This window comes from Paramisgurnus dabryanus, chromosome 1, assembly GCF_030506205.2.
Source record: "Paramisgurnus dabryanus chromosome 1, PD_genome_1.1, whole genome shotgun sequence".
Classification (NCBI taxonomy): Eukaryota; Metazoa; Chordata; class Actinopteri; order Cypriniformes; family Cobitidae; genus Paramisgurnus; species Paramisgurnus dabryanus.
The window spans coordinates 1,567,982-1,592,557 of NC_133337.1; the positions used below are offsets into that span (position 1 = coordinate 1,567,982).

Here is a 24,576-nt window from a genome sequence, read left to right on the forward strand (position 1 = left end):
ATATGCGGAAGGCCGTCCAGGCAATGGTGGCAAAAGTGTCCGAGCTCTCCCAGCGATCTCCACACACCACGCCACCCACTGCGCCGCCCACGCTGCCCGCACCATCTTCACCTCCAGGGGGCAGTTTTTCTCCTGAACCCAGACTGCCGATTCCTGAAAAATATTCCGGTGAGCCCAACTACTGTCGCACTTTCCTGTCTCACTGCTCTCTACATTTCGCCCAACAGCCCCGGTCATTCTTCCTGGAGGAGACGAGGGTTGCATTCACGCTCTCGCTGCTCACAGGCAAGGCTGCCCTCTGGGGGACGGCGGTGTGGGAGAACAAAGACATCTGCTGCTCCTTGTTCGCCCGTCTGTCTGAAGAAATGAAGAGGGTTTTCGACCGCTCCGTCGCCGGGAGAGAGGCCGCCCGTCTCCTCACGGAACTACGGCAAGGGGAGCGGTCGGTCTCGGACTATGCCATCGAGTTCCGGACCCTGGCGGCGGAGTGTAGGTGGAACGAGGAGGCGCAGTGGGATCACTTCCTGCATGGGTTAGCGGATCGGATCCAGCGAGAGATCGTTACGGCGGAGTTACCAACATCTCTCAACGGGCTGGTAGATTTAGCTATCCGGGTAGACGCTCGCCTTACCACGGCTGTCAGGAGGAAGACGTCTACCAGAACCCAGCAGTACACCGAGTCTACCAGCCTCTCCAGCGAACCCTCCGCCGGCGTTCTCTCAGATCCAGAGCCCATGCAGGTGGGGCGAGCTCGGTTACCCCGGGAGGAGAGGATACGGCGGAGATCCCTGGGACTTTGTATGTACTGCGGTGAGCCGGGTCACCAGTGTTTCAGGTGCCCGGTAAAAGGACCAAGCCCGGTAGTAAGACGGAGGCTACTATCGGGCGGGATCTCTGCCAAGAAGACCTCGACCACATCTACTCTCCTTCCGGTGAGACTACGGTGGTCCACCAGATCACACACCGGTCACGCTCTTCTGGACTCGGGGGCGGAGGGCAACTTCATCGACAGCACCCTCGCACGTAAGCTCCAGCTACCCACTATACCACTCACTCACCAGATTGCGGCCTTCGCCCTCAATGGTCATCAGCTTCCCACCATCAAGCACACCACCGCTCCTGTCACACTCATCACATCTGGCAACCACATGGAGGAGATTTCGTTTTTTATCACTGACACGTCTCTCTCTCCCAGATCCTCACTTTGTGTTGGCTCCCGTGTTGTTTGGTTGTTCCGTGTGTCTTGGATTACGGTTTCAGTTGGATGTTGTTTGTCGTCGTCTTCATTTGGATTTACCCGTGTTCAGTCTGGATATCACCACTGCTCACCACTCCATTACCGACGCACTCAAAGGACAACATCTGCCACTGTAGTCACGCCACCATTGCCCACAACACCGGACAGAGCTACTTCCACATTGACTTTGAATACTCTCTCTTTGTTTACATTTCAATAAACATTGTTTTTTACCTGCATTTGCTTCCGCGCATTTCGTGTCATTACAGGGACCTCTATGAAAATGATAGTTTGAAGTCATTTGAACATTTATGTCAGCAGTATGGTTTATCTAGATCTCAGTTTTTTCGATATTTACAGCTACGCCATTTACTTTGTAATATTTCGGCTAAGCCAGCAGATATTCACTGTATAGTAATGTCAACATATGGAAAGGGTCATTAAGTATCAACATACTACTCCTGGCTGATTCAAAATCTGGGTGATGGTGCGTTATCAGCTCTTAAGAAAGTATGGGAAAGAGACTTAAATTTAATACTTGATGAGGAGGAGTGGTATAGAGTTTTAAAAAATGTTAAAACTGCATATAGGGATGCAATAATACGTCTCATACAGTTTAAGAGTGCATCATTTTTATTAGACCCCTTCCAGATTGTTTAGGCTTGGGTTAAAAGGTACACCATATTGCTGGAGATGTAAGACTGAGGATGGAGACTTAACTCATGCCCTCTGGACCTGTACAAAAATTCAGGTTTTCTGGAAAAGGATACATGAATATATTGGCAGGGTTTTGGAGACTCAGGTTTCACTATGTCCTCAGCTGTTTATATTAGGTGTGTGGACAGACATTGATATAAGAGACAAGCAAATAAGAAACTGGGTACAAACAAGTTTAATGATTGGCAGACAAATTATTCTTAGGAGTTGGAAGTCAGAGGAGGCCCCTTCCTTTCAAGAATGGGTAGCGTAACTGGGTAGAGTGGCTGCTCTGGAAAATATGTCTTACAGACAGATGGATAATTTAAATTTTCATTTAAAGAAATGGTCTAGATATTTATCTTATTTGGAAAGGGGGCAGTAATTAGTATCATTATTAATATAATATTATTTTTTATTTTATTTATTTATATATATATCTATATATATCTTTTTTTTTCTTTTTTTGTGTTATGGTATTATTTTGTCCCTTTTTCATTATTATGTGCTGGAAGTAATTCTTATTATAGTGAATTGTATAGCCAAGTAGTGACCTCAAGCTCTAGTGGGGACCTCTTGTGTGGGTGGGGATAGGGTTGTGAAAATGTGAATTTGATACAGATGTGTTATGTTGTATTTTGAAAAGTGCTTGAAATTCAATAAAATGTTAATCATAAAAAAAAGAAAAATAATAAACCCATTATTCAAGCAGCGCTTTATGGAGAAGTAGCCGGTTGCTCTGCTTGGGACTGGCAGTTTCTGTGAGAATTACCTTTAAGAATTACACGCCGATTATCTGGTGGGAAAATTCTGTCACCGCGGCAACCCTATAACAGACCTGAAATCACTAGCTTTGATAACTGTTAGAAGTGATTTAAATATAGAAGGACTAAAGAACAACAAATTACAAAATAGTCAATTCACACAGATTATATTTCTAAATATTCTCTTTTAATTGTCTGGTCTGGATGTGCAGTGCTTCATTGCCAAGTCCCTTCGTCTTTATAACAAGTTGTTGGGTTCAGCTGTGTTCAAAATCAATCTCAATTCCCTATATAGTGCACTATATGGTAGTTGCTGTATAGTGAGAGTGAGTGGACATAATGGTGTCAATGTAAGGACCTAACCAAACTTTTTTCTTAATAAAAATCTGCATCAAGCGTTTCAAACTTATCATTCAACAAAGCATGTGTAAAATTATACATGGGTAAGACTAGGGCTAATTGTCCCATTTTTATTCAGGAATATTTTTAGGGCACATACCTTGACTACAGAAAAGCTATTTAAAAGTGCTACTATTATTACTCAGGGAAAATATTACAGGGCTTTACCCCAACAGTAAAATGTCAACTTGTGTTGTAGTGCCACACTATTTAAGTGCAATCTTTAATTATAGTCTATATACTGCAAATACTTAATCAAAATGTTAACAGCAAAATAAAACAATAAATAAAACACTAATTATCTAAAAGTTACATATCAAAAATATTAAATTCTCTATTTATGCAGTGGATAATCAATTATAGAATGGCAGAATTATAAAGCAAATGTGACAGTTTGCCCCATTAAAAATGTGCTCTTACATGACATTTAATCAAAATGTATCCTTTTAATAATTTCACTGTACAGTTGACTTCTGAAGTTGAAATTAATTTTATAGTTTTATGTTTGAAACCACCATACAAAACCACAAATAAAGAGCAAATAGAGTACAAAATGTGCCTTAAAACTCTAAAGTTACTGACTAGCCTTTGGAAAAACTTGCATGTGTGGCAAATATACAGATTTTACTGTTTATGATAGTAAATAATCACTTAACTCTTAAAATAAATCAATTAGAATAAAGCTGTATGGTAAGCTACTAGATTTTGTATTTTTCTGAAGACAATAGAATGTGCGCAAATGTCCCTAGGGCTTGCATGGTTGACTAGGGTGTTCTGAACTTCTAACTGGTTTCTAGGATGTTGCTAGGCTGTTTGCAGGTTTAAGAGGCCAGCCCACCCCAAATTTCTATGTATCACTGTAAACCACTGGTTCTGAAACGGGGGCCTTGGCCCCCTGAGAAGATGCCAAGGGGGCCCCCGGTTTAATCACATTTTATAAAATACATTAGTTTATCATAAATTCTGTGTAATAAAGCCTCATAAAAATAAGGCTACTAACCAACACTGCATTGAATACTTTAATATGTTTTGTTTAATTTAAATAGTAAGTTTTGGAATGTTTTATGTCCTAAATTCTTTTAGGGGGGGCATGAAGGGATGCACCGTACATAAGGGGGGACGCATGCCGAAAAAGTTAAGAGAACCACTGCTCTAAACCTTCTATCACTGAAAGTCAGTTTGATTTTTTCACCCCTACAGTATTTATCATTAAGCAGGCAAGTTGGCAAGTCTGATCACTTAGAAAAGTTACATCACACCACTTCTCAACAAACGGCACAATTTTGAAACAATGTATTTAATATTAAGGGTTGGAGATTTTAACATACATTTAACCCTAATAGTAATAATGATGTTTGTGTTAAATTAAAAATACATTTAAGAACAATAATAAAAGGAGGCATTCACCTTTGACCTGGACTTCCCATGTGCACTTTCCCTTACAATAAAAGAATCGTAGATGTTGTCTCCTCACTGTATTCTTTAAACTTTTCCACGCTTTAAGTCTTGTATTCCAGTGGTTGTATTCCAAACAGTGTATAATGTTTTTCCAGGTTTATAAAGTATCAGATGGAACGTCCCAGCACTCCCTCTGAACTCGGGACACTTAAAGCCCAACCCTGATGCTGAAAATTCCCAAGCAGGAAAAAGGAAATTACAGCAGGAAAGTTTACAGACCATCTCAACCCATCTCAACCAACCAAAAACATTCCTCTCTGCCTCGACCAATTAGCACTGGGGATGCATCTTCTCAACCAATCATCAATGTCTCTCTAAACACCTCAGGTGAGGCTACATTCAAATCTGTCATTCTGATTGTAATAAACATCTCTGTCATTCCTGTCACCAATACAGTCAGCTTCTAATTAAGGGCACTGTGTATTTGTGATGGATAAAATGTAGCAAAAATCCTTGGACAGGATAAATGAGAGATCTTATTTATACATGATAAGTATGTTGCCGTTAGAATATCAATATTTTAATAGAGAAAATGGTGCCAGCCTGAATTTAACAATATAAAACCTTCATAATTCTAATTCCATTATAAATACAGGATCATAAAAATTCCCACATATTTCTACCAACACACCCAAAAATCGCAACCATAATTTCTTTAATCGACAGGGTACACTGCTACGCTTTCCAGAAACTTCCACTAAACCTGTTTTTCATAGTAACGCCCTTCTGGCTTTGGACTTTCTTTACTTCCTGTGATCTCAGCCCAACTTCCTGCCCTCTTCCTGGCTGCATTGGGCCGTGGCTTCTCGGGATGTTTTTACAGGAAGAGTAGGAAAACCTGCACGCCTCTGATAACTCGGTCCTTTCCTTAGGCAGTACAAAAATTCACTTCACACACATGAATGTGGAACCGAAATAAGGCTACCGGCACCCACACAGCTCCCTGCAAATCTCTCGTGCGCATGCAGTTACAGAACAGTAAACCTTTTATTTCCACCTCACCCTACAAGGTAACGCAATTACTGAAATATACAATAGCACTAATACTGGAAGTGAGTTAGGTACAGTTCATTTGAGCTGAATATATCAGTTTTTGAAATCATACATAAGGGTTCTTTAGGAGTCCTGGTAGATTTCATTACCTTTTGATTTCATCAGACCAAAAGGAAATCACTCATGGTTCTTCCATTACATAAGACACACCTTGGCGTCTTCATCTGTGGATTGACTAGATCGACTTCAGCTGATCTTAAAATGAATCACTCACTACAACAGCTAGTAAATGCATGCATTAAGGTAGTTAATAACATAAAATCGCTTTATATGAAATTTTTTGATTCTGTAACTGTTCAACGTTTCTTATACGGTAAAATTGTAGCAGCTGTTTGAATTTGAATGCTCTTTGAAAAGTACAAATATTAATTTGTCTTAATTTTGAGGTCCTAAAACTGCATAATAACAGGAAATTGCTGTTTCAAATACTTTTATAATGTATCACACTGCTTAAAACATCATGCCAGCTATTTCCTAAATTTTGAAAACCCTGAATCACAGATCTCTCAAAGTTTTAAAATGCATTCAAGTCATTTTATTTTAGCATCTGTCAAGCATTTTTAAGTTACAAAACAACGATTCCAGATTATATGCCCTTATAATGAGATAAAACTTCTGCATACAGGAACTATGGTCTCCATGTCTGCAACATTAACAACTACAAATACATACAGTACATACTGTAGCTTCTCTAATACTCATTCCCACATGGCTTCCTCTCCCTTTGGGCTTTTTGTCACCTCGGTACACAGATCCAGGAACAGTATGATCAGCCAAAGAATGCTGTGAGCAATAATGATGTGTGTACGCTTGTGTGCGTGTGTGTCTCACCTTATCGCTGTCTCAGTGCATCTCCATATCTCAGTGTGAGAATTCACATGCTAAGAGCTGTCACTGCTTCCCAGTACCACTGCACCTCTCCAAGTCCTAGCTCCATCACTATGGCAACCAGAAAAATGGTTCACCAGGAAACTTTGCCTGTGTTTAAAGGGCCAAAGCATAAATCTGGAGCACGTCCTTCTCTTGCATCTCTTGACGTGTGTGCAAAAGACTCAAGGTTTACCCGTGCACGTGCAGGGAGTGCCACGCAGATGTTAAAGAAGATTGAGGAGATCAGAGATATGAAGAGGAAAAATGCTGAGAGTGTGTTGGTAGATTGAGTGGGTGTTAGGGCTGAATAGATTGGCCTCAGTCACGACAGAAATCAGTAAGATGTAAAAGAGCGACAGGTACAGAAGGTAAAAGGGCTGTGGCAATGTGTGTCTAATCTGCTTTGATGTCGTAAAAATAAACTCGGTTCCAACCAGCGAGAACATATAGCAAGCCTTTGACGAGATTAGTCTTTGCCTGAGGATATCATATATAGGGGAAACACAACACAGTTTTACACATCTTTGCGCACACACAAGCAAAGCAACATTTTGTAAAGTGTTCAATAATCCCTGTAGAAATGTCCAATAACAATATCCGCATAGTGTGGCTGTACAGGGGTTTGCTTACAGAAGAGAAGAAACATACACTGCTTTTTTCCTTTCAACAAACTCACAAACAAACACACACACACACACACACACACACACACACACACACACACACACACACACACACACACACACACACACACACACACACACACACACACACACTAAGAGATAACCAAAGAAAATATTGGAAATCATAAAACTTACCCAATAAAACCAGGGCACACATTCCACACCATCTCCACTTCCTCTCTGACAATCCGTCTCTGGTTTAAGAAAGTGAATAACTGTGTGTTTATGTGTGTACTTAAATGTATTTGTGTAAGAAAAAGAAGAGAGGGAGAAAAGAGGAGAGATAGAGGGAAAGGGAAAGAGAAATAGAGGAGGAGAGAGAGGGATAGAGAGAGCGGAGGCAGTGAGACTCTAACTCTATGATAGGAATGCTCAGCTCAGCCCACACAGTGCAAGCATGATACACTAACTGTATGTGCGAGTGTAAGAGATAGAGAGTGTATACAGAGAGGTTCAGTCTCCCACTTCTTTGCGTGGGCAAGGCCTGAATCTCACTCACAGTCTCTCTCTTACCATCACTCTCTCTATAGAGGCTATTAGAAGAGAATAGCAGAGATGGATGGAAAAATAGGGGAATTGTGAATGGACACGCCTGGGGCGGGTGGTAGGGAAGAGAAAAATCCCCAGCAGTGGGCTCGTGGCTGATTGGTTCCGTTTTATGACATACAAAATTTTGCTGACAAACTTTTATAAGCAGCGGAGGATGAGAGGTTTTGTAAGTGCCATGGCAACACCCTAGATGTAAACATCAGCAGTCGCATAGGCGTCCTTTGTTTGACGTGCGTATGGAAAAATCACAAAAATACGATCGTTATGAGAGGTCAGGGTAATGACATACTATTATATGATGCGCACTTGCTGTCACACGTATGCATCTGCATAGTAACACACAGTTGTGCAGTTTTCTGACTGAAATACAAAGTAACACATACAGTACATGGGTGAATAAATGCTGAAAGCCTTATTTATTTTTGCATTACAGTATTGCAAATAAGATTGATTCTTTTGCATTACTGTAATGAAAAATAGGAGTGGGAAAGGTCCTTAGGTATCTAAAAATGATGTCACAATGCAAATTTTGTCTTACATTTTTGTCTTTTACATCTTTAAGCAAATGTTAATTTCTCATTTCTTGTTTTGAGGTATAATATATTTACTTATATATTAACAGAGAAAAGATCAATTTAGAGGAATATAAATAAGGCAAAGTGAAAGCCAACAGGTCTTACACCCTATTTCTTCCAAATTAAATGGTTGGACAAGAAATCCAGCCACAAGAAATCCAGCCACCATCTCTGTAAGAAACCTCTCGTTCATGAAAACTAATATTCTAGATATGCAGGAGAAAATGCTTACAGCACTACAAAGGTATAAGACACTGGGGATGTTGTGCACAAATTGCACATTGGCCAGTCGTAATTATTATGAATAGTAATAGGAACCTCAGTGCAATATCCACAGTGTCCCTGAGCGCAGCTGCACGTGAAGGAGTTGCACAAGGAGGCCCTCATAGCTCCTCTGCATATGTCCTGTGCTGCGCTGTGCTGTGTTTGGGGGCCACCTCCTGGATGAGATCTATAAATTCACTCTTCTCTAAACAGGCTTTGCACTCTTCACCCCATGAGGCCAATACTCTCTTTAGCTCCAGCACTCGCATTTTAGACAAAACATCTCTGCTCCAGTCCAGCACTAGATTTTCTGAAATGTACAAAAGAATTAAATGATCTCTTAAGGTCATGTTACATTCCATTACATTAATACAGAAATATGTATTGATTGTGCAGTAAGGCAATTTTCTCCTTGACATTTATGTAAGTAACATTTTCTGCACTTTTGAATACTTTTATTTTCCGTCTAAAGTCAATATATGTTTCCAAGATCTCTCATTGTTACAAGAGATCATTGCTACAGTACCTTTAAGACTACTAAGCAAGATAAAAATGTAAATGACCTCTGATATAGACCTTTTGCGAGTCGACGTCACGGTCACGTCACGCGCGCTTGTGGTGGCAGAAAAACAGTGGAAATGAATGAGACACGAGTGAAACGAACAATATAACTCTCTAGAAAATGTCTTGTTGTGCTGTTGAGTGTCAGAATAGGAATGCCAAAATAGAAGACCTTCATTTTTATAGTATACCGTCGCCGAAGACACCATTTGAAGATAAACGTAGGTGTTTATGGTTGCAATAAGCCCTCAACCGGACAGACTGGAGTGATGAAATCATTTGGAAATCCTTTAATAATTACACTAAAAAAAAAATAATTAGAGAAGATGTCCGGAGTTCTGTCGAAGTCTGATCCCTCTATGTGTTTCTTATAGCATTTTCATCACGTTACGTTTATAATTTATTTAGAAAGATTAAAGATTTGAATTAGTTCATAATATCAATAATATTACCATTTATTAAAGTTTTCATATTTTTTTTTTGTTTTCTATTACTTCTTTTTACCTTATATCTTAGCCTATGTCTTCTTCCTGTTTGTTCTAAATTATGATGTTTACTAATAAATATATAAACATAGCACACACACGCACACACGATGTAAAGTGTTAATAATATATAAACAGGCCTATATAAATGAATTTGTATGTAAACATAATAGTTTTAGAACAAACACTTAGGCTATAAATGTATGGAAGAAATTAAAAACGGTAAAATGATGAAATATTTACAGTGCATTGAAAATGCGCTGTACTGTTCTTACTGGGCTTTTTATTATGTTGGCTTGAAAAAGCCAACATACTGTTATTGCTTTTAAACTTATTATTATGTTGGCTTGACAAAGCCAACATACTGATATTGCATTTAAACTTATTATTATTAGTGGTGCTTGCATTTATGCAAGGCATCACTATTATTATCTTGCATACTTATTATTATTATTAGTGGTGCTTCCATTTATGCAAGGCATCACTATTATTATTCCCCATACTTATTAGTGGTGCTTGCATTTATGCAAGGCATCACTATTATTATTGCTCATACTTATTATGTTGGCTTTGAAAAAGCCAATATATTGTTATTGCTATTAAACTTATTATTATTATGTTGGCTTTGAAAAAGCCAATATATTGTTATTGCTATTAAACTTATTATTATGTTGGCTTGAAAAAGCCAACATATTGTTATTGCTTTTAAACTTATTATGTTGGCTTGACAAAGCCAACATACTGATATTGTATTTAAACTTATTATTATTATGTTGGCTTGACAAAGCCAACATACTGATATTGTATTTAAACTTATTATTATTATTATGTTGGCTTGACAAAGCCAACATACTGATATTGTATTTAAACTTATTATGTTGGCTTAAAAAAGCCAACATACTGTTATTGCTTTTAAACTTATTATTATTATTATTATGTTGGCTTTGAAAAATTTATGCAAGGCATCACTATTACTATTGCTCATACTTATTAGTGGTGCTTGCATTTATGCAAGGCATCACTATTACTATTCCTCAGGGATATTATTAGTGGTGCTTGCATTTATGCAAGGCATTACCATTATTATTGCTCATACTTATTAGTGGTGCTTGCATTTATGCAAAGCATCACTATACCTATCTTGCATACTTATTAGTGGTGCTTGCATTTATGCAAGGCATCACTATTATTATTCTCCATACTTATTATTATGTTGGCTTGACAAAGCCAATATATTGTTATTGCTATTAAACTTATTATTATGTTGGCTTGAAAAAGCCAACATATTGTTATTGCTTTTAAACTTATTATGTTGGCTTGACAAAGCCAACATACTGATATTGTATTTAAACTTATTATTATTATGTTGGCTTGACAAAGCCAACATACTGATATTGTATTTAAACTTATTATTATTATTATGTTGGCTTGACAAAGCCAACATACTGATATTGTATTTAAACTTATTATGTTGGCTTAAAAAAGCCAACATACTGTTATTGCTTTTAAACTTATTATTATTATTATTATGTTGGCTTTGAAAAATTTATGCAAGGCATCACTATTACTATTGCTCATACTTATTAGTGGTGCTTGCATTTATGCAAGGCATCACTATTACTATTCCTCAGGGATATTATTAGTGGTGCTTGCATTTATGCAAGGCATTACCATTATTATTGCTCATACTTATTAGTGGTGCTTGCATTTATGCAAAGCATCACTATACCTATCTTGCATACTTATTAGTGGTGCTTGCATTTATGCAAGGCATCACTATTATTATTCCCCATACTTATTATTATGTTGGCTTGACAAAGCCAACATACTGTTCTTCGATCTAAGCTTATTAGTGGTGCTTGCATTTATGCAAAGCATCACTATTACTATCTTGCATACTTATTATTAGTGGTGCTTGCATTTATGCAAAGCATCACTATTACTATCTTGCATACTTATTATTATTATTAGTGGTGCTTGCATTTATGCAAAGCATCACTATTACTATTGCTCAGGGATATTATTATTAGTGGTGCTTGCATTTATGCAAAGCATCACTATTACTATTCCTCAAAGATATTATTATTATGTTGGCTTGACAAAGCCAACATACTGTTCTTCGATCTAAGCTTATTATTATTATTATTATTATTCTTCTGATCCCCAAAATTTTTGACTGTAACTCCTCCTAGAGCTTTCAAGCTACATTCACCAAACTTTCCAAAAGTCTTCAGACTGGTCTGACTTAGCGTGCTATGACTTTTCTAACTGATGGGACCTACCGAATTCCTAAACGGGGCGCTCAAACACCCCAAATTTTCCATTGACTTAACATTGCGACAAACTTTGACAGGTCATAGCTGCGAGCGAGAAATTTGTAGAAACTTCTGGGTTACCACATTTGAAGAGGCTGGCAGGCTCTGTAAGAACATGCCTCACATTGGGGTGTAAGTTTCACCCCTGGGGCGTAAGGGCCACCCAAATTTCCCCATTGACTTATAATGGGGCAGGGAACATGCCCATATAAGGGAATAAAAGCGTCCCAGATGGAATATCTTCACTTTAGAGTGTCGTAGAGACATGGGGGTGGGCTCATTTTACTCAGTCATCCAATCAGTCTCTTAGGATCACCCCAGAGCTATTAAGCCACGCCCCTAGCAACCATTTTGGGCACCCTAGCAACATCTCCCATAGACTGCCATTATAAAATGCCCAGATGGATATCTTTGCATCACAGTGTCACAGAGACATGGGGGTGGGCTTATTTTACTCAGACATCCAATCAGTCTCTTTGGATTCTTATTGAGGTATTAAGCCACGCCCCTAGCAACCAAATATGAGCACCCTAGCAACATAATAAACAAAGCCTTATATCTCTGGATCCGAACATCATAGAGACATGGGGGTTGGGTGTTTGGGTCATATTAGCTTCATGCTAGCTTCATGCTAAGTCATACTAGCTTCATGCTAGTTTCGTGCTAGCTTTATGCTAATTTCATAATTAATCTGGCTAACTTCATGCTAAATCATGCTAGCTTCATGTTAAATCTTGTTAGCTTCACGTTAAATCATGCTAGCTTCATGCTAGTCATGCTAGCATCATGTTAGCTTCATGCTAATCATGTTAGCATAATGCTAATGTCATGCTAATCATGTTAACATCATGTTAATCATGTTAGCTTCATGCTAGCTTCATGCTAATCATGCTAGCATCATGCTAGCTTCATGCTAATCATGCTAGCATCATGCTAGCTTCATGCTAATCATGCTAGCATCATGCTAGCTTCATGCTAATCATGATAACATCATGCTAGCTTCATGCTAATCATGCTAGCATCATGCTAGCATCATGCTAGCTTCATGCTAATCATGCTAACATCATGCTAACTTCATGTTAATCATGCTAGCATCATCCTAGCTTCATGCTAATCATGCTAACAACATGCTAGCTTCATGCTAATCATGCTAGCATCATGCTAGCTTCATGCTAATCATGCTAGCATCATGCTAACTTCATGTTAATCATGCTAGCAACATGCTAGCTTCATGTTAACATCATGCTAGCTTCATGCTAATCATGCTAGCATCATGCTAGCTTTATGCTAATCATGCTAACATCATGCTAGCTTCATGCTAATCATGCTAGCATCATGCTAGCTTCATGCTAACATCATGCTAGCTTCATGCTAATCATGCTAGCATCATGTTAGCTTCATGCTAATCATGCTAGCATCATGCTAGCTTCATGCTAATCATGCTAGCATCATGCTAGCTTCATGTTAATCATGCTATCATCATGCTAGCTTCATGCTAATCATGCTAGCTTCATGCTAATCATGCTAGCATCATGCTAGCTTCATGCTAATCATGCTAGCATCATGCTAGCTTCATGCTAATCATGCTAGCATCATGCTAGCTTCATGCTAATCATGCTAGCATAATGCTAGCTTTATGCTAATCATGCTAGCATCATGCTAGCTTCATGTTAATCATGCTAGCATCATGCTAGCTTCATGCTAATCATGCTAGCATTATGCTATCTTCATGCTAATCATGCTATCTTCATGCTAATCAAACTAAACTTCTGTCAAACCGTTTTAAATGTTCAGGCTACGCTTTGTCAAGCCAACATAAAGTTTGTCTTCAAACTTTTCTATCTAGTTATTATTCTTCTTTTTCTGGACACTTTTTCGGCGCGTAACTCGTCTCGCACGGTTTGGCGTAGTGCCATGAAAGAGGGCTCAAATCGACCGGATTATTGAGGAGAGGTGTGCTATGACTTTTATAAGCGATCGGGTGCAGGATTTCCGAAAGGGGCGCGAAAAACCTCCCGAAAACGTCCCATTGACTTTACATTGCGTCGAACTTTGGCAGGTCATAGCTCCACTCTAGGATTTTGTAGAAACATGTGGGTTACAGCATTTGAAAAGGGTGGTAGGCTCTGTAAGAACATGGATCACATTGGGGTGTAAGTTGTACCCCTGGGGTGTAAGAGGTGCCCAAAAGTGCCCTAATGGAAAGTCAATGGGGCGAAAATCCCATAGACTAACATTGCCAAAAAAATTTGACAGGTCACAGGTCCAAGTGAGGATTTCATAGAAACATGTGGGTTACTAAAATTGAAGAGGGTGCTAGACTCTGTCAGGACGTCCCCCACAATGGGGTGTAAGGTTACCCTAGCAACCGTTTTGGGCACCCTAGCAACATCTCCCATAGACTGCCATTATAAAATGCCCAGGTGGATATCTTTGCAGCACAGTGTCATAGAGACATGGGGGTGGGCTCATTTTACTTAGGCATCCAATCAGTATCTTAGGATCCTTAAAGACTAACTAAGCCACGCCCCTAGCAACCACTTTTGAGCACCCTAGCAACATAAAATTCAAACAGTTATATCTCGGCATCAGAACATCGTAGAGACACGGGGGTTGGACCGGTTTACTTGTGACTAGGGGTGTAACAATTGGGCACATCATTGGCCACTCCCAAGCCACGCCCCTAGCAACCAAATTTGAGCACCCTAGCAACAGAATAAACAAAGCTTTATATCTCTGCATCAGAACATCGTAGAGACACGGGGGTTGGACCGTTTTACTCGTGACTCGGAGTGTAATCATTATGGGATGCCAATTTTTTCCCTAGCAACCAAATACAGTACCCTAGCAACAGAGTAAACAAAGCCTTATATCTCCGCATCAGAACATCGTAGAGACACGGGGGTTGGACCGTTTGACTAGTGACTCGGCGTGTAATCATTATGGGATGCCAATTTTTTCCCTAGCAACCAAATACAGTACCCTAGCAACAGAGTAAACAAAGCCTTATATCTCCACATCAGAACATCGTAGTGACACGGGGGTTGCACCGTTTGACTCGTGACTCGGAGGGTAATCATTATGGGATGCCAATTTTTTCCCTAGCAACCAAATACAGTAACCTAGCAACAGAGTAAACAAAGCCTTATATCTCCGCATCAGAACATCGTAGAGACACGGGGGTTGGACCGTTTGACTCGTGACTCAGAATGTAATCACTATGGGATGCCAATTTTTTCCCTAGCAACCAAATACAGTACCCTAGCAACAGAGTAAACAAAGCCTTATATCTCCGCATCAGAACATCGTAGAGACATGGGGGTTGGACCGTTTGACTCGTGACTCGGAGGGTAATCACTAGTGGATGCCACTTTTTCCCCTAGCAACCAAATACAGTACCCTAGCAACAGAGTAAACAAAGCCTTATATCTCCGCATCAGATAATCGTAGAGACACGGGGGTTGGACCGTTTGACTCGTGACTCAGAGTGTAATCACTATGGGATGTCAAAATTTTCCCTAGCAACCAAATACAGTACCCTAGCAACAGAGTAAACAAAGCCTTATATCTCCGCATCAGAACATCGTAGAGACACGGGGGTTGGACCGTTTGACTCGTGACTCAGAATGTAATCACTATGGGATGCCAATTTTTTCCCTAGCAACCAAATACAGTACCCTAGCAACAGAGTAAACAAAGCCTTATATCTCCGCATCAGAACATCGTAGAGACACGGGGGTTGGACCGTTTGACTTGTGACTTGGAGTGTAATCACCAGTGGATGCCAATTTTTTCCCTAGCAACCAAATACAGTACCCTAGCAACAGCGTAAACAAAGGCTTATATCTCCGCATCAGAACATCGTAGAGACACGGGAGTTGGATCGTTGTACTTTTGGCTTGGAGTATAATCATGTATGGTCCCCAGAATTTTGCCACGGCAAGCACCACTCACATTTTCTTCAGGAAATGTACCTATCTAGTTATATTTTATTCTTACATCCGGACACTTTTTTCGGCGATTAACTCGTCCCGCACGCTTTGTTGTAGACCCATGAAAGAGGGCTCAAATCGACCGGATTATTGAGGAGAGGTGTGCTATGACTTTTATAAGGGATCGGGTGCAGGATTTCCGAAAGGGGGGCGTAAAACCACCCCAAAAATCCCATTGACTTAACATTGGGCCCAACTTTGATGGGTCATAGCTCCGCTCGTGGATTTTGTAGAAACATGTGGGTTACAACATTTGAAGAGGGTGGTAGGCTCTGTAAAAACATAGATCACAATGGGGTGTAAGTTGTACCCCTGGGGTGTAAGAGGTGCCCAAAAGTGCCCCAATGAAAAGTCAATGGGGCAAAATCCCATAGACTTACCATTGCAAAAATTTTGACGGGTCATAGGTCCGAGCCAGGATTTCATAGAAACATGTGGGTTACTAAATTTGAAGAGGGTGCTAGACTCTGTCAGGACGTCCCCCACAATGGCTTGTAAGGTTACCATAGCAACCATTTTGGGCACCCTAGCAACCTATACCATAGACTGCCATTATAAAATGCCCGGATGGATATCTTTGCACCACAGTGTCATAGAGACATGGGGGTGGGCTCATTTTACTCAGGCATCCAATCAGTCTCTCAGGATCCTTACAGACTTACTAAGCCACGCCCCTAGCAACCACTTTTGAGCACCCTAGCAACATAAAATACAAACAGTTATATCTCGGCATCAGAACATCGTAGAGACACGGGGGTTGGACCGTTTTACTTGTGACTAGGGGTGTAACAATTGGGCACATCATTGGCCACTCCCAAGCCACGCCCCTAGCAACCAAATTTGAGCACCCTAGCAACCGAATAAACAAAGCCTTATATCTCCGCATCAGAACATCGTAGAGACACGGGGTTTGGACCGTTTTACTTGTGACTCGGAGTGTAATCACTGGGCACATCATTGGCCACTCCCAAGCCACGCCCCTAGCAACCAAATACAGTACCCTAGCAACAGAGTAAACAAAGCCTTATATCTCCGCATCAGAACATCGTAGAGACACGGGGGTTGGACCGTTTTACTTGTGACTCGGAGTGTAATCACTGGGCACATAATTGGCTACTCCCAAGCCACGCCCCTAGCAACCAAATACAGTACCCTAGCAACAGAGTAAACAAAGCCTTATATCTCCGCATCAGAACATCGTAGAGACACGGGGGTTGGACCGTTTTACTTGTGACTCGGAGTGTAATCACTGGGCACATCATTGGCCACTCCCAAGCCACGCCCCTAGCAACCAAATACAGTACCCTAGCAACAGAGTAAACAAAGCCTTATATCTCCGCATCAGAACATCGTAGAGACATGGGGGTTGGACCGTTTGACTCGTGACTCAGAGTGTAATCATTATGGGATGCCAATTTTTCCCTAGCAACCAAATACAGTACCCTAGCAACAGAGTAAACAAAGCCTTATATCTCCGCATCAGAACATCGTAGAGACACGGGGGTTGGACCGTTTGACTCGTGACTCGGCGGGTAATCACTATGAGATGCCAATTTTTTCCCTAGCAACCAAATACAGTACCCTAGCAACAGAGTAAACAAAGCCTTATATCTCCGCATCAGAACATCGTAGAGACATGGGGGTTGGACCGTTTGACTCGTGACTCAGGGTGTAATCATTATGGTCTGCCAATTTTTTCCCTAGCAACCAAATATAGCACCCTAGCAACAGAGTAAACAAAGCCTTATATCTCAGCATCAGAACATCGTAGAGACACGGGGGTTGGACCGTTTGACTCGTGACTCAGATTGTAATCATTATGGGATGCCAATTTTTTCCCTAGCAACCAAATATAGTACCCTAGCAACAGAGTAAACAAAGCCTTATATCTCAGCATCAGAACATCGTAGAGACATGGGGGTTGGACCGTTTGACTCGTGACTCAGAGTGTAATCATTATGGGATGCCAATTTTTTCCCTAGCAACCAAATACAGTACCCTAGCAACAGGGTAAACAAAGCCTTATATCTCCGCATCAGAACATCGTAGAGACATGGGGGTTGGACCGTTTGACTCGTGACTCAGAGTGTAATCATTATGGGATGTCAAAATTTTCCCTAGCAACCAAATACAGTACCCTAGCAACCGAATAAACAAAGCCTTATATCTCTGCACCAGAACATCGTTGAGACACGGGGGTAGGCCTGTCACGATAACAACTTTTGCTAGGCGATAAATTGCCTCGGAATTTATCGCGATAGGCGATAACATTGATGCTCCGGGACCATTATAATAATGCAGATACACCTTTTCAAAGATCTATAAACTTTTATTTCTAAACAATAAGTAATACTGGAACTGGAAGACATTTTAAATATCCACAAGAAATGAACAAAATAACAGGATGATTGCGTTTTAGGTGCATATGCATGTTTGTCGTGTTGCCACTTTTAAGTGCTACGTTACTACCACAAATGCGACATAACGGCTCGTTCAGGTTTAGTGGTTCACCTCGGTCATTAGGTTTAAATCCAAAGTACTCCCACACTGCAGCTGTAGCGTTTGGTTTTGAAACTTGGCTGTTTACACTTGGTATCAAGATGTGTTTTTGATCAGATCACAAGTGGACGAGAGAGACATATCACATTTACACCTGGTATTTAAATCCGTCTCTTTTGTCCACTTTCGACCGCTTCTGTGCTGAATACTGTGAGGGGACGGTCCGTGAGACGGTGGGCGAGTCTCTCCGCTGTCATTTGAACGCCAGCGGGAGTAACGTTAATTATGAGTTTATATGGACGCAAACTAATATTATGTCGGAGTCCGCTGCTTGTTTAGCAAGTATACATGCTGCACAGTATTTTGTACGTTTATATGTTAGAGCTTTCTCTGAATTTTCAGCGCAATTGATGAAATAAGATCGCGCAACTTTCACACGCTTGCAAAATGAAACTGCGGAGATCACCCGCTTTAGTTTATCAATGAAAGGCTAAAATAGCACTGTTCACCTTGTGTCAGAAAAGTCAGAAAAGACGTAAAACATTGTGATCCGATCGATAAAAACGCATGTTAATGACAAGTGTAAACAGCCTCTAGTAAATCCATCTTTTTCTCCAACTCTCGTCTTAACTAGTGTTTTCTCCTGCTATACTTCTCACGCGGCTCTCATCCTCCTCAGTACTCCTACTGTGATAGGCTACGCCAGGAGTCCCCCCTCCCCACACAGATCATGCGACTGACAAATGACTGACGAGGGTTCACTCCTTGTCACTCGTTGCACGGAGCGGTCATCCAGTCTCTTTGGTAGAGAGAGAGAGAGAGACAAGGAAAACAAACAAGCATGCAAATGTGAATTATCGCGGCCTAAAAAAATGATCGAGCTCATTTTATTTACCGTGCGATTAATCGATTTATCGTTTATCGCGACAGGCCTACACGGGGGTTGGACCGTATGACTCGTGACTCAGAGTGTAATCATTATGGGATGCCAAATTTTTCCCTAGCAACCAAATACAGTACCCTAGCAACCGGATAAACACAGCCTTATATCTCCACATCAGAACATCGTACAGACACGGGAGTTGGATCGTTTAACTTTTGGCTTGGAGTATAATCATATATGGTCCCCAGAATTTTGCCACGGCAAGCACCACTCACATTTTCTTCAGGAAATGTACCTATCTAGTTATTAGTGGTGCTTGCATTTATGCAAAGCATCACTATTATTATTGCTCAGGGATATTATTAGTGGTGCTTGCATTTATGCAAGGCATCACTATTATTATTGCTCATACTTATTATATCTTTATTTATTTATTCTTATATCTGGACACTTTTTCGGCGCGTAACTCGTCCCACACGGTTTGTCGTAGACCAATGAAACAGGGCTCAAAATGACCGGCTTATTGAGGACACGTCTGCTATGACTTTTATAAGGGATCGGGTGCAGGATTTCCGAAAGGGGGGCGAAAAACCACCCGAAAAATCCCATTGACTTAACATTGGGCCCAAATTTAACAAGTCATAGCTCCGCTCGAGGATTTTGTAGAAACATGTGGGTTATAACATCTGAAGAAGGTGGTAGGCTCTGTAAGAACATACATCACAATGGGGTGTAAGCTGTACCCCTGGGGTGTAAGAGGCACCCGAAAATTCCCATTGACTTATAATGGGGCAGGAAACATGCCCATATAAGGGAATAAAACAGTTCCAGATGGGATATCTTTGCTTTACAGTGTTGTAGAGACATGGGGGTGGGCTCATTTTACTCAGGCATCCAATCAATCTCTCAGGATCCTTACATAGGTATTAAGCCACGCCCCTAGCAACCACTATTGAGCACCCTAGCAACATAAAATTCAAACAGTTATATCTCGGCATCCGAACATCGTAGAGACACGGGGGTTGGACCGTTTGACTCGTGACTTAGAGTGTAATCATTATGGGATGCCAATTTTTTCCCTAGCAACCAAATACAGTACCCTAGCAACAGAGTAAACAAAGCCTTATATCTCCGCATCAGAACATCGTAGAGACACGGGGGTTGGACTGTTTGACTCGTGACTCGGAGTGTAATCATTATGGGATGCCAATTTTTTCCCTAGCAACCAAATACAGTACCCTAGCAACAGAGTAAACAAAGCCTTATATCTCCGCATCAGAACATCGTAGAGACACGGGGGTTGGACCGTTTGACTTGTGACTCTGAGTGTAATCATTATGGGATGCCAATTTTTTCCCTAGCAACCAAATACAGTACCCTAGCAACAGAGTAAACAAAGCCTTATATCTCCGCATCAGAACATCGTAGAGACACGGGGGTTGGACCGTTTGACTTGTGACTCGGAGTGTAATCATTATGGGATGCCAATTTTTTCCCTAGCAACCAAATACAGTACCCTAGCAACAGAGTAAACAAAGCCTTATATCTCCGCATCAGAACATCGTAGAGACACGGGGGTTGGACCGTTTGACTCGTGACTCGGAGTGTAATCATTATGGGATGACAATTTTTTCCCTAGCAACCAAATACAGTACCCTAGCAACAGAGTAAACAAAGCCTTATATCTCCGCATCAGAACATCGTAGAGACACGGGGGTTGGACCGTTTGACTCGTGACTCAGAGTGTAATCATTATGGGATGCCAATTTTTCCCTAGCAACCAAATACAGTACCCTAGCAACAGAGTAAACAAAGCCTTATATCTCCGCATCAGAACATCGTAGAGACACGGGGGTTGGACCGTTTGACTAGTGACTCAGAGTGTAATCATTATGGGGTGCCAATTTTTTCCCTAGCAACCAAATACAGTACCCTAGCAACAGAGTAAACAAAGCCTTATATCTCTGCATCAGAACATCGTAGAGACACGGGGGTTGGACCGTTTGACTCGTGACTCAGAGTGTAATCATTATGTAATGCCATTTTTTCCCTAGCAACCAAATACAGTACCCTAGCAACAGATTAAACAAAGCCTTATATCTCCGCATCAGAACATCGTACAGACACGGGGGTTGGACCGTTTGACTCGTGACTCAGAGTGTAATCACTATGGGATGCCATTTTTCCCTAGCAACCAAATACAGTACCCTAGCAACAGAGTAAACAAAGCCTTATATCTCCGCATCGGAACATTGTAGAGACACGGGGGTTGGACCGTTTGACTCGTGACTTAGAGTATAATCATATATTGTTCCCCGAAATTTGCCACGGCAAGCACCACTTCACATTTTCTTCAGGAAATGTACCTATCTAGTTATTATTATTATTATTCTTATTTCTGGACAAAATTTCGGCGCGTAACTCGTCCCGCACGGTTTGTCGTAGACCCATGAATAAGGACTCAAATCGACCGGCTTATTGAAGAGATGGTGGCTATATCTTTTATAAGCGATCGGGTGCAGGATTTCCGAAAGGGGGGCAAAAAACCACCCGAAAAATCCCATTGACTTAACATTGGGCAAAACTTTGACGAGTCATAGCTCCGCTCAAGGATTTTGTAGAAACATGTGGGTTACAACATTTGAAGAGGGTGGTAGACTCTGTAAGAACATACATCACATTGGGGTGTAAGTTGTACCCCTGGGGTGTAAGAGGCTCCCAAAAGTGCCCTAATGAAAAGTCAATGGAGGAAAATCCCATAGACTTAACATTGCAAAAACTTTGATGGGTCATAGGTCCAAGCGAGGATTTCGTAGAAACATGTGGGTTACTAAATTTGAAGAGGGTGCTAGACTCTGTCAGGACGTCCCCCACAATGGGGTGTTAGGTTACCCTAGCAACCATTTTGGGCACCCTAGCAACCTATCCCATAGACTGCCATTATAAAATGCCCAGATGGATATCTTTGCACCACAGTGTCATAGAGACATGGGGGTGGGCTCATTTTACTCAGGCATCCAATCAGTCTCTCAGGATCCTTACAGACTTACTAAGCCACGCCCCTAGCAACCACTTTTGAGCACCCTAGCAACATAAAATACAAACAGTTATATCTCGGCATCAGAACATCGTAGAGACACGGGGGTTGGACCGTTTTACTTGTGACTAGGGGTGTAACAATTGGGCACATCATTGGCCACTCCCAAGCCACGCCCCTAGCAACCAAATTTGAGCACCCTAGCAACCGAATAAACAAAGCCTTATATCTCCGCATCAGAACATCGTAGAGACACGGGGTTTGGACCGTTTTACTTGTGACTCGGACTGTAATCACTGGGCACATCATTGGCCACTCCCAAGCCACGCCCCTAGCAACCAAATACAGTACCCTAGCAACAGAGTAAACAAAGCCTTATATTTCCGCATCAGAACATCGTAGAGACACGGGGGTTGGACCATTTACTTGTGACTCGGAGTGTAATCACTGGGCACATAATTGGCCACTCCCAAGCCACGCCCCTAGCAACCAAATACAGTACCCTAGCAACAGAGTAAACAAAGCCTTATATCTCCGCATCAGAACATCGTAGAGACACGGGGGTTGGACTGTTTTACTTGTGACTCGGAGTGCAATCACTGGGCACATCATTGGCCACTCCCAAGCCACGCCCCTAGCAACCAAATACAGTACCCTAGCAACAGAGTAAACAAAGCCTTATATCTCCACATCAGAACATCGTAGAGACATAGGGTTTGGACCGTTTGACTCGTGACTCGGAGGGTAATCACTAGTGGATGCCATTTTTTTCCCTAGCAACCAAATACAGTACCCTAGCAACAGAGTAAACAAAGCCTTATATCTCCGCATCAGAACATCGTAGAGACATGGGGTTTGGACCGTTTGACTCGTGACTCGGAGGGTAATCACTAGTGGATCCCATTTTTTTCCCTAGCAACCAAATACAGTACCCTAGCAACAGAGTAAACAAAGCCTTATATCTCCGCATCAGAACATCGTAGAGACACGGGGGTTGGACCGTTTGACTCATGACTCGGAGGGTAATCACTAGTGGATGCAATTTTTTTCCCTAGCAACCAACTACAGTACCCTAGCAACAGAGTAAACAAAGCCTTATATCTGCGCATCAGAACATCGTAGAGACACGGGGGTTGGACCGTTTGACTCGTGACTCGGAGGGTAATCACTAGTGGATGCCATTTTTTTCCCTAGCAACCAAATACAGTACCCTAGCAACAGAGTAAACAAAGCCTTATATCTCCGCATCAGAACATCGTAAAGACACGGGGTTTGGACCGTTTGACTCGTGACTCGGAGGGTAATCACTAGTGGATGCCATTTTTTCCCCTAGCAACCAAATACAGTACCCTAGCAACAGAGTAAACAAAGCCTTATATCTCCGCATCAGAACATCGTAGAGACACGGGGGTTGGATCGTTTGACTCGTGACTCGGATGGTAATCACTAGTGGATGCCATTTTTTCCTTAGCAACCAAATACAGTACCCTAGCAACAGAGTAAACAAAGCCTTATATCTCCGCATCAGAACATCGTAGAGACACGGGGGTTGGACCGTTTGACTCATGACTCGGAGGGTAATCACTAGTGGATGCCATTTTTTTCCCTAGCAACCAAATACAGTATCCTAGCAACAGAGTAAACAAACCCTTATATCTCCGCATCAGAACATCGTAGAGACACGGGGTTTGGACCGTTTGACTCGTGACTCGGCGTGTAATCACTAGTGGATGCCAATTTTCTCCCTAGCAACCAAATACATTACCCTAGCAACAGAGTAAACAAAGCCTTTTATCTCCACATCAGAACATCGCAGAGACACGAGGGTTGGACCGTTTGACTCGTACCTCGGAGTGTAATCACTAGTGGATGCCAATTTTTTCCCTAGCAACCAAATACAGTACCCTAGCAACAGAGTAAACAAATCCTTATATCTCCGCATCAGAACATCGTAGAGACACGGGGGTTTGACCGTTTGACTCGTGACTCAGAGTGTAATCACTAGTGGATGCCAATTTTCTCCTAACCAACCAAATACAGTACCCTAGCAACCGAATAAACAAAGCCTTATATCTTCGCATCACAATATCGTAGAGACATGTGGGTTGAATTGTTTTCCTTTTGGCTTGGAGTATAATCATATATTGTCCCCCGAAATTTGCCACGGCAAGCACCACTTCACATTTTCTTCAGGAAATGTACCTATCTAGTTAGTGGTGCTTGCATTTATGCAAAGCATCACTATTACTATTGCTC

The 24,576-nt window shown here is 41.3% G+C and overlaps 2 protein-coding genes across 8 annotated transcripts in view; both read right to left on the reverse strand.

The window, feature by feature from the left end:
* The window catches only part of shank3b (SH3 and multiple ankyrin repeat domains 3b), a 132,731-nt gene extending 124,069 nt beyond the window's left edge, over positions 1-8,662 (reverse strand). For 2 of the 7 annotated variants that reach the window (XM_065265576.2, XM_073815189.1), the window contains exon 1: positions 4,504-7,243. The gene's annotated coding sequence lies outside the window, so the exon portion shown is untranslated. Of the gene's footprint in view, positions 1-4,503; positions 7,244-7,295 lie in introns of those variants that run through there. The other 5 variants (XM_073815134.1, XM_073815151.1, XM_073815209.1 and 2 more) reach the window with 5 other exon arrangements.
* Positions 8,663-8,667: 5 nt separating this feature from the next.
* Positions 8,668-24,576, reverse strand: part of cdnf (cerebral dopamine neurotrophic factor) — a 111,752-nt gene continuing 95,843 nt past the window's right edge. The window contains exon 4 of the mRNA XM_073815912.1: positions 8,668-8,858. Coding sequence (XP_073672013.1) covers positions 8,668-8,858 — 191 coding nt within the window. The remainder of the gene's footprint in view (positions 8,859-24,576) is intronic.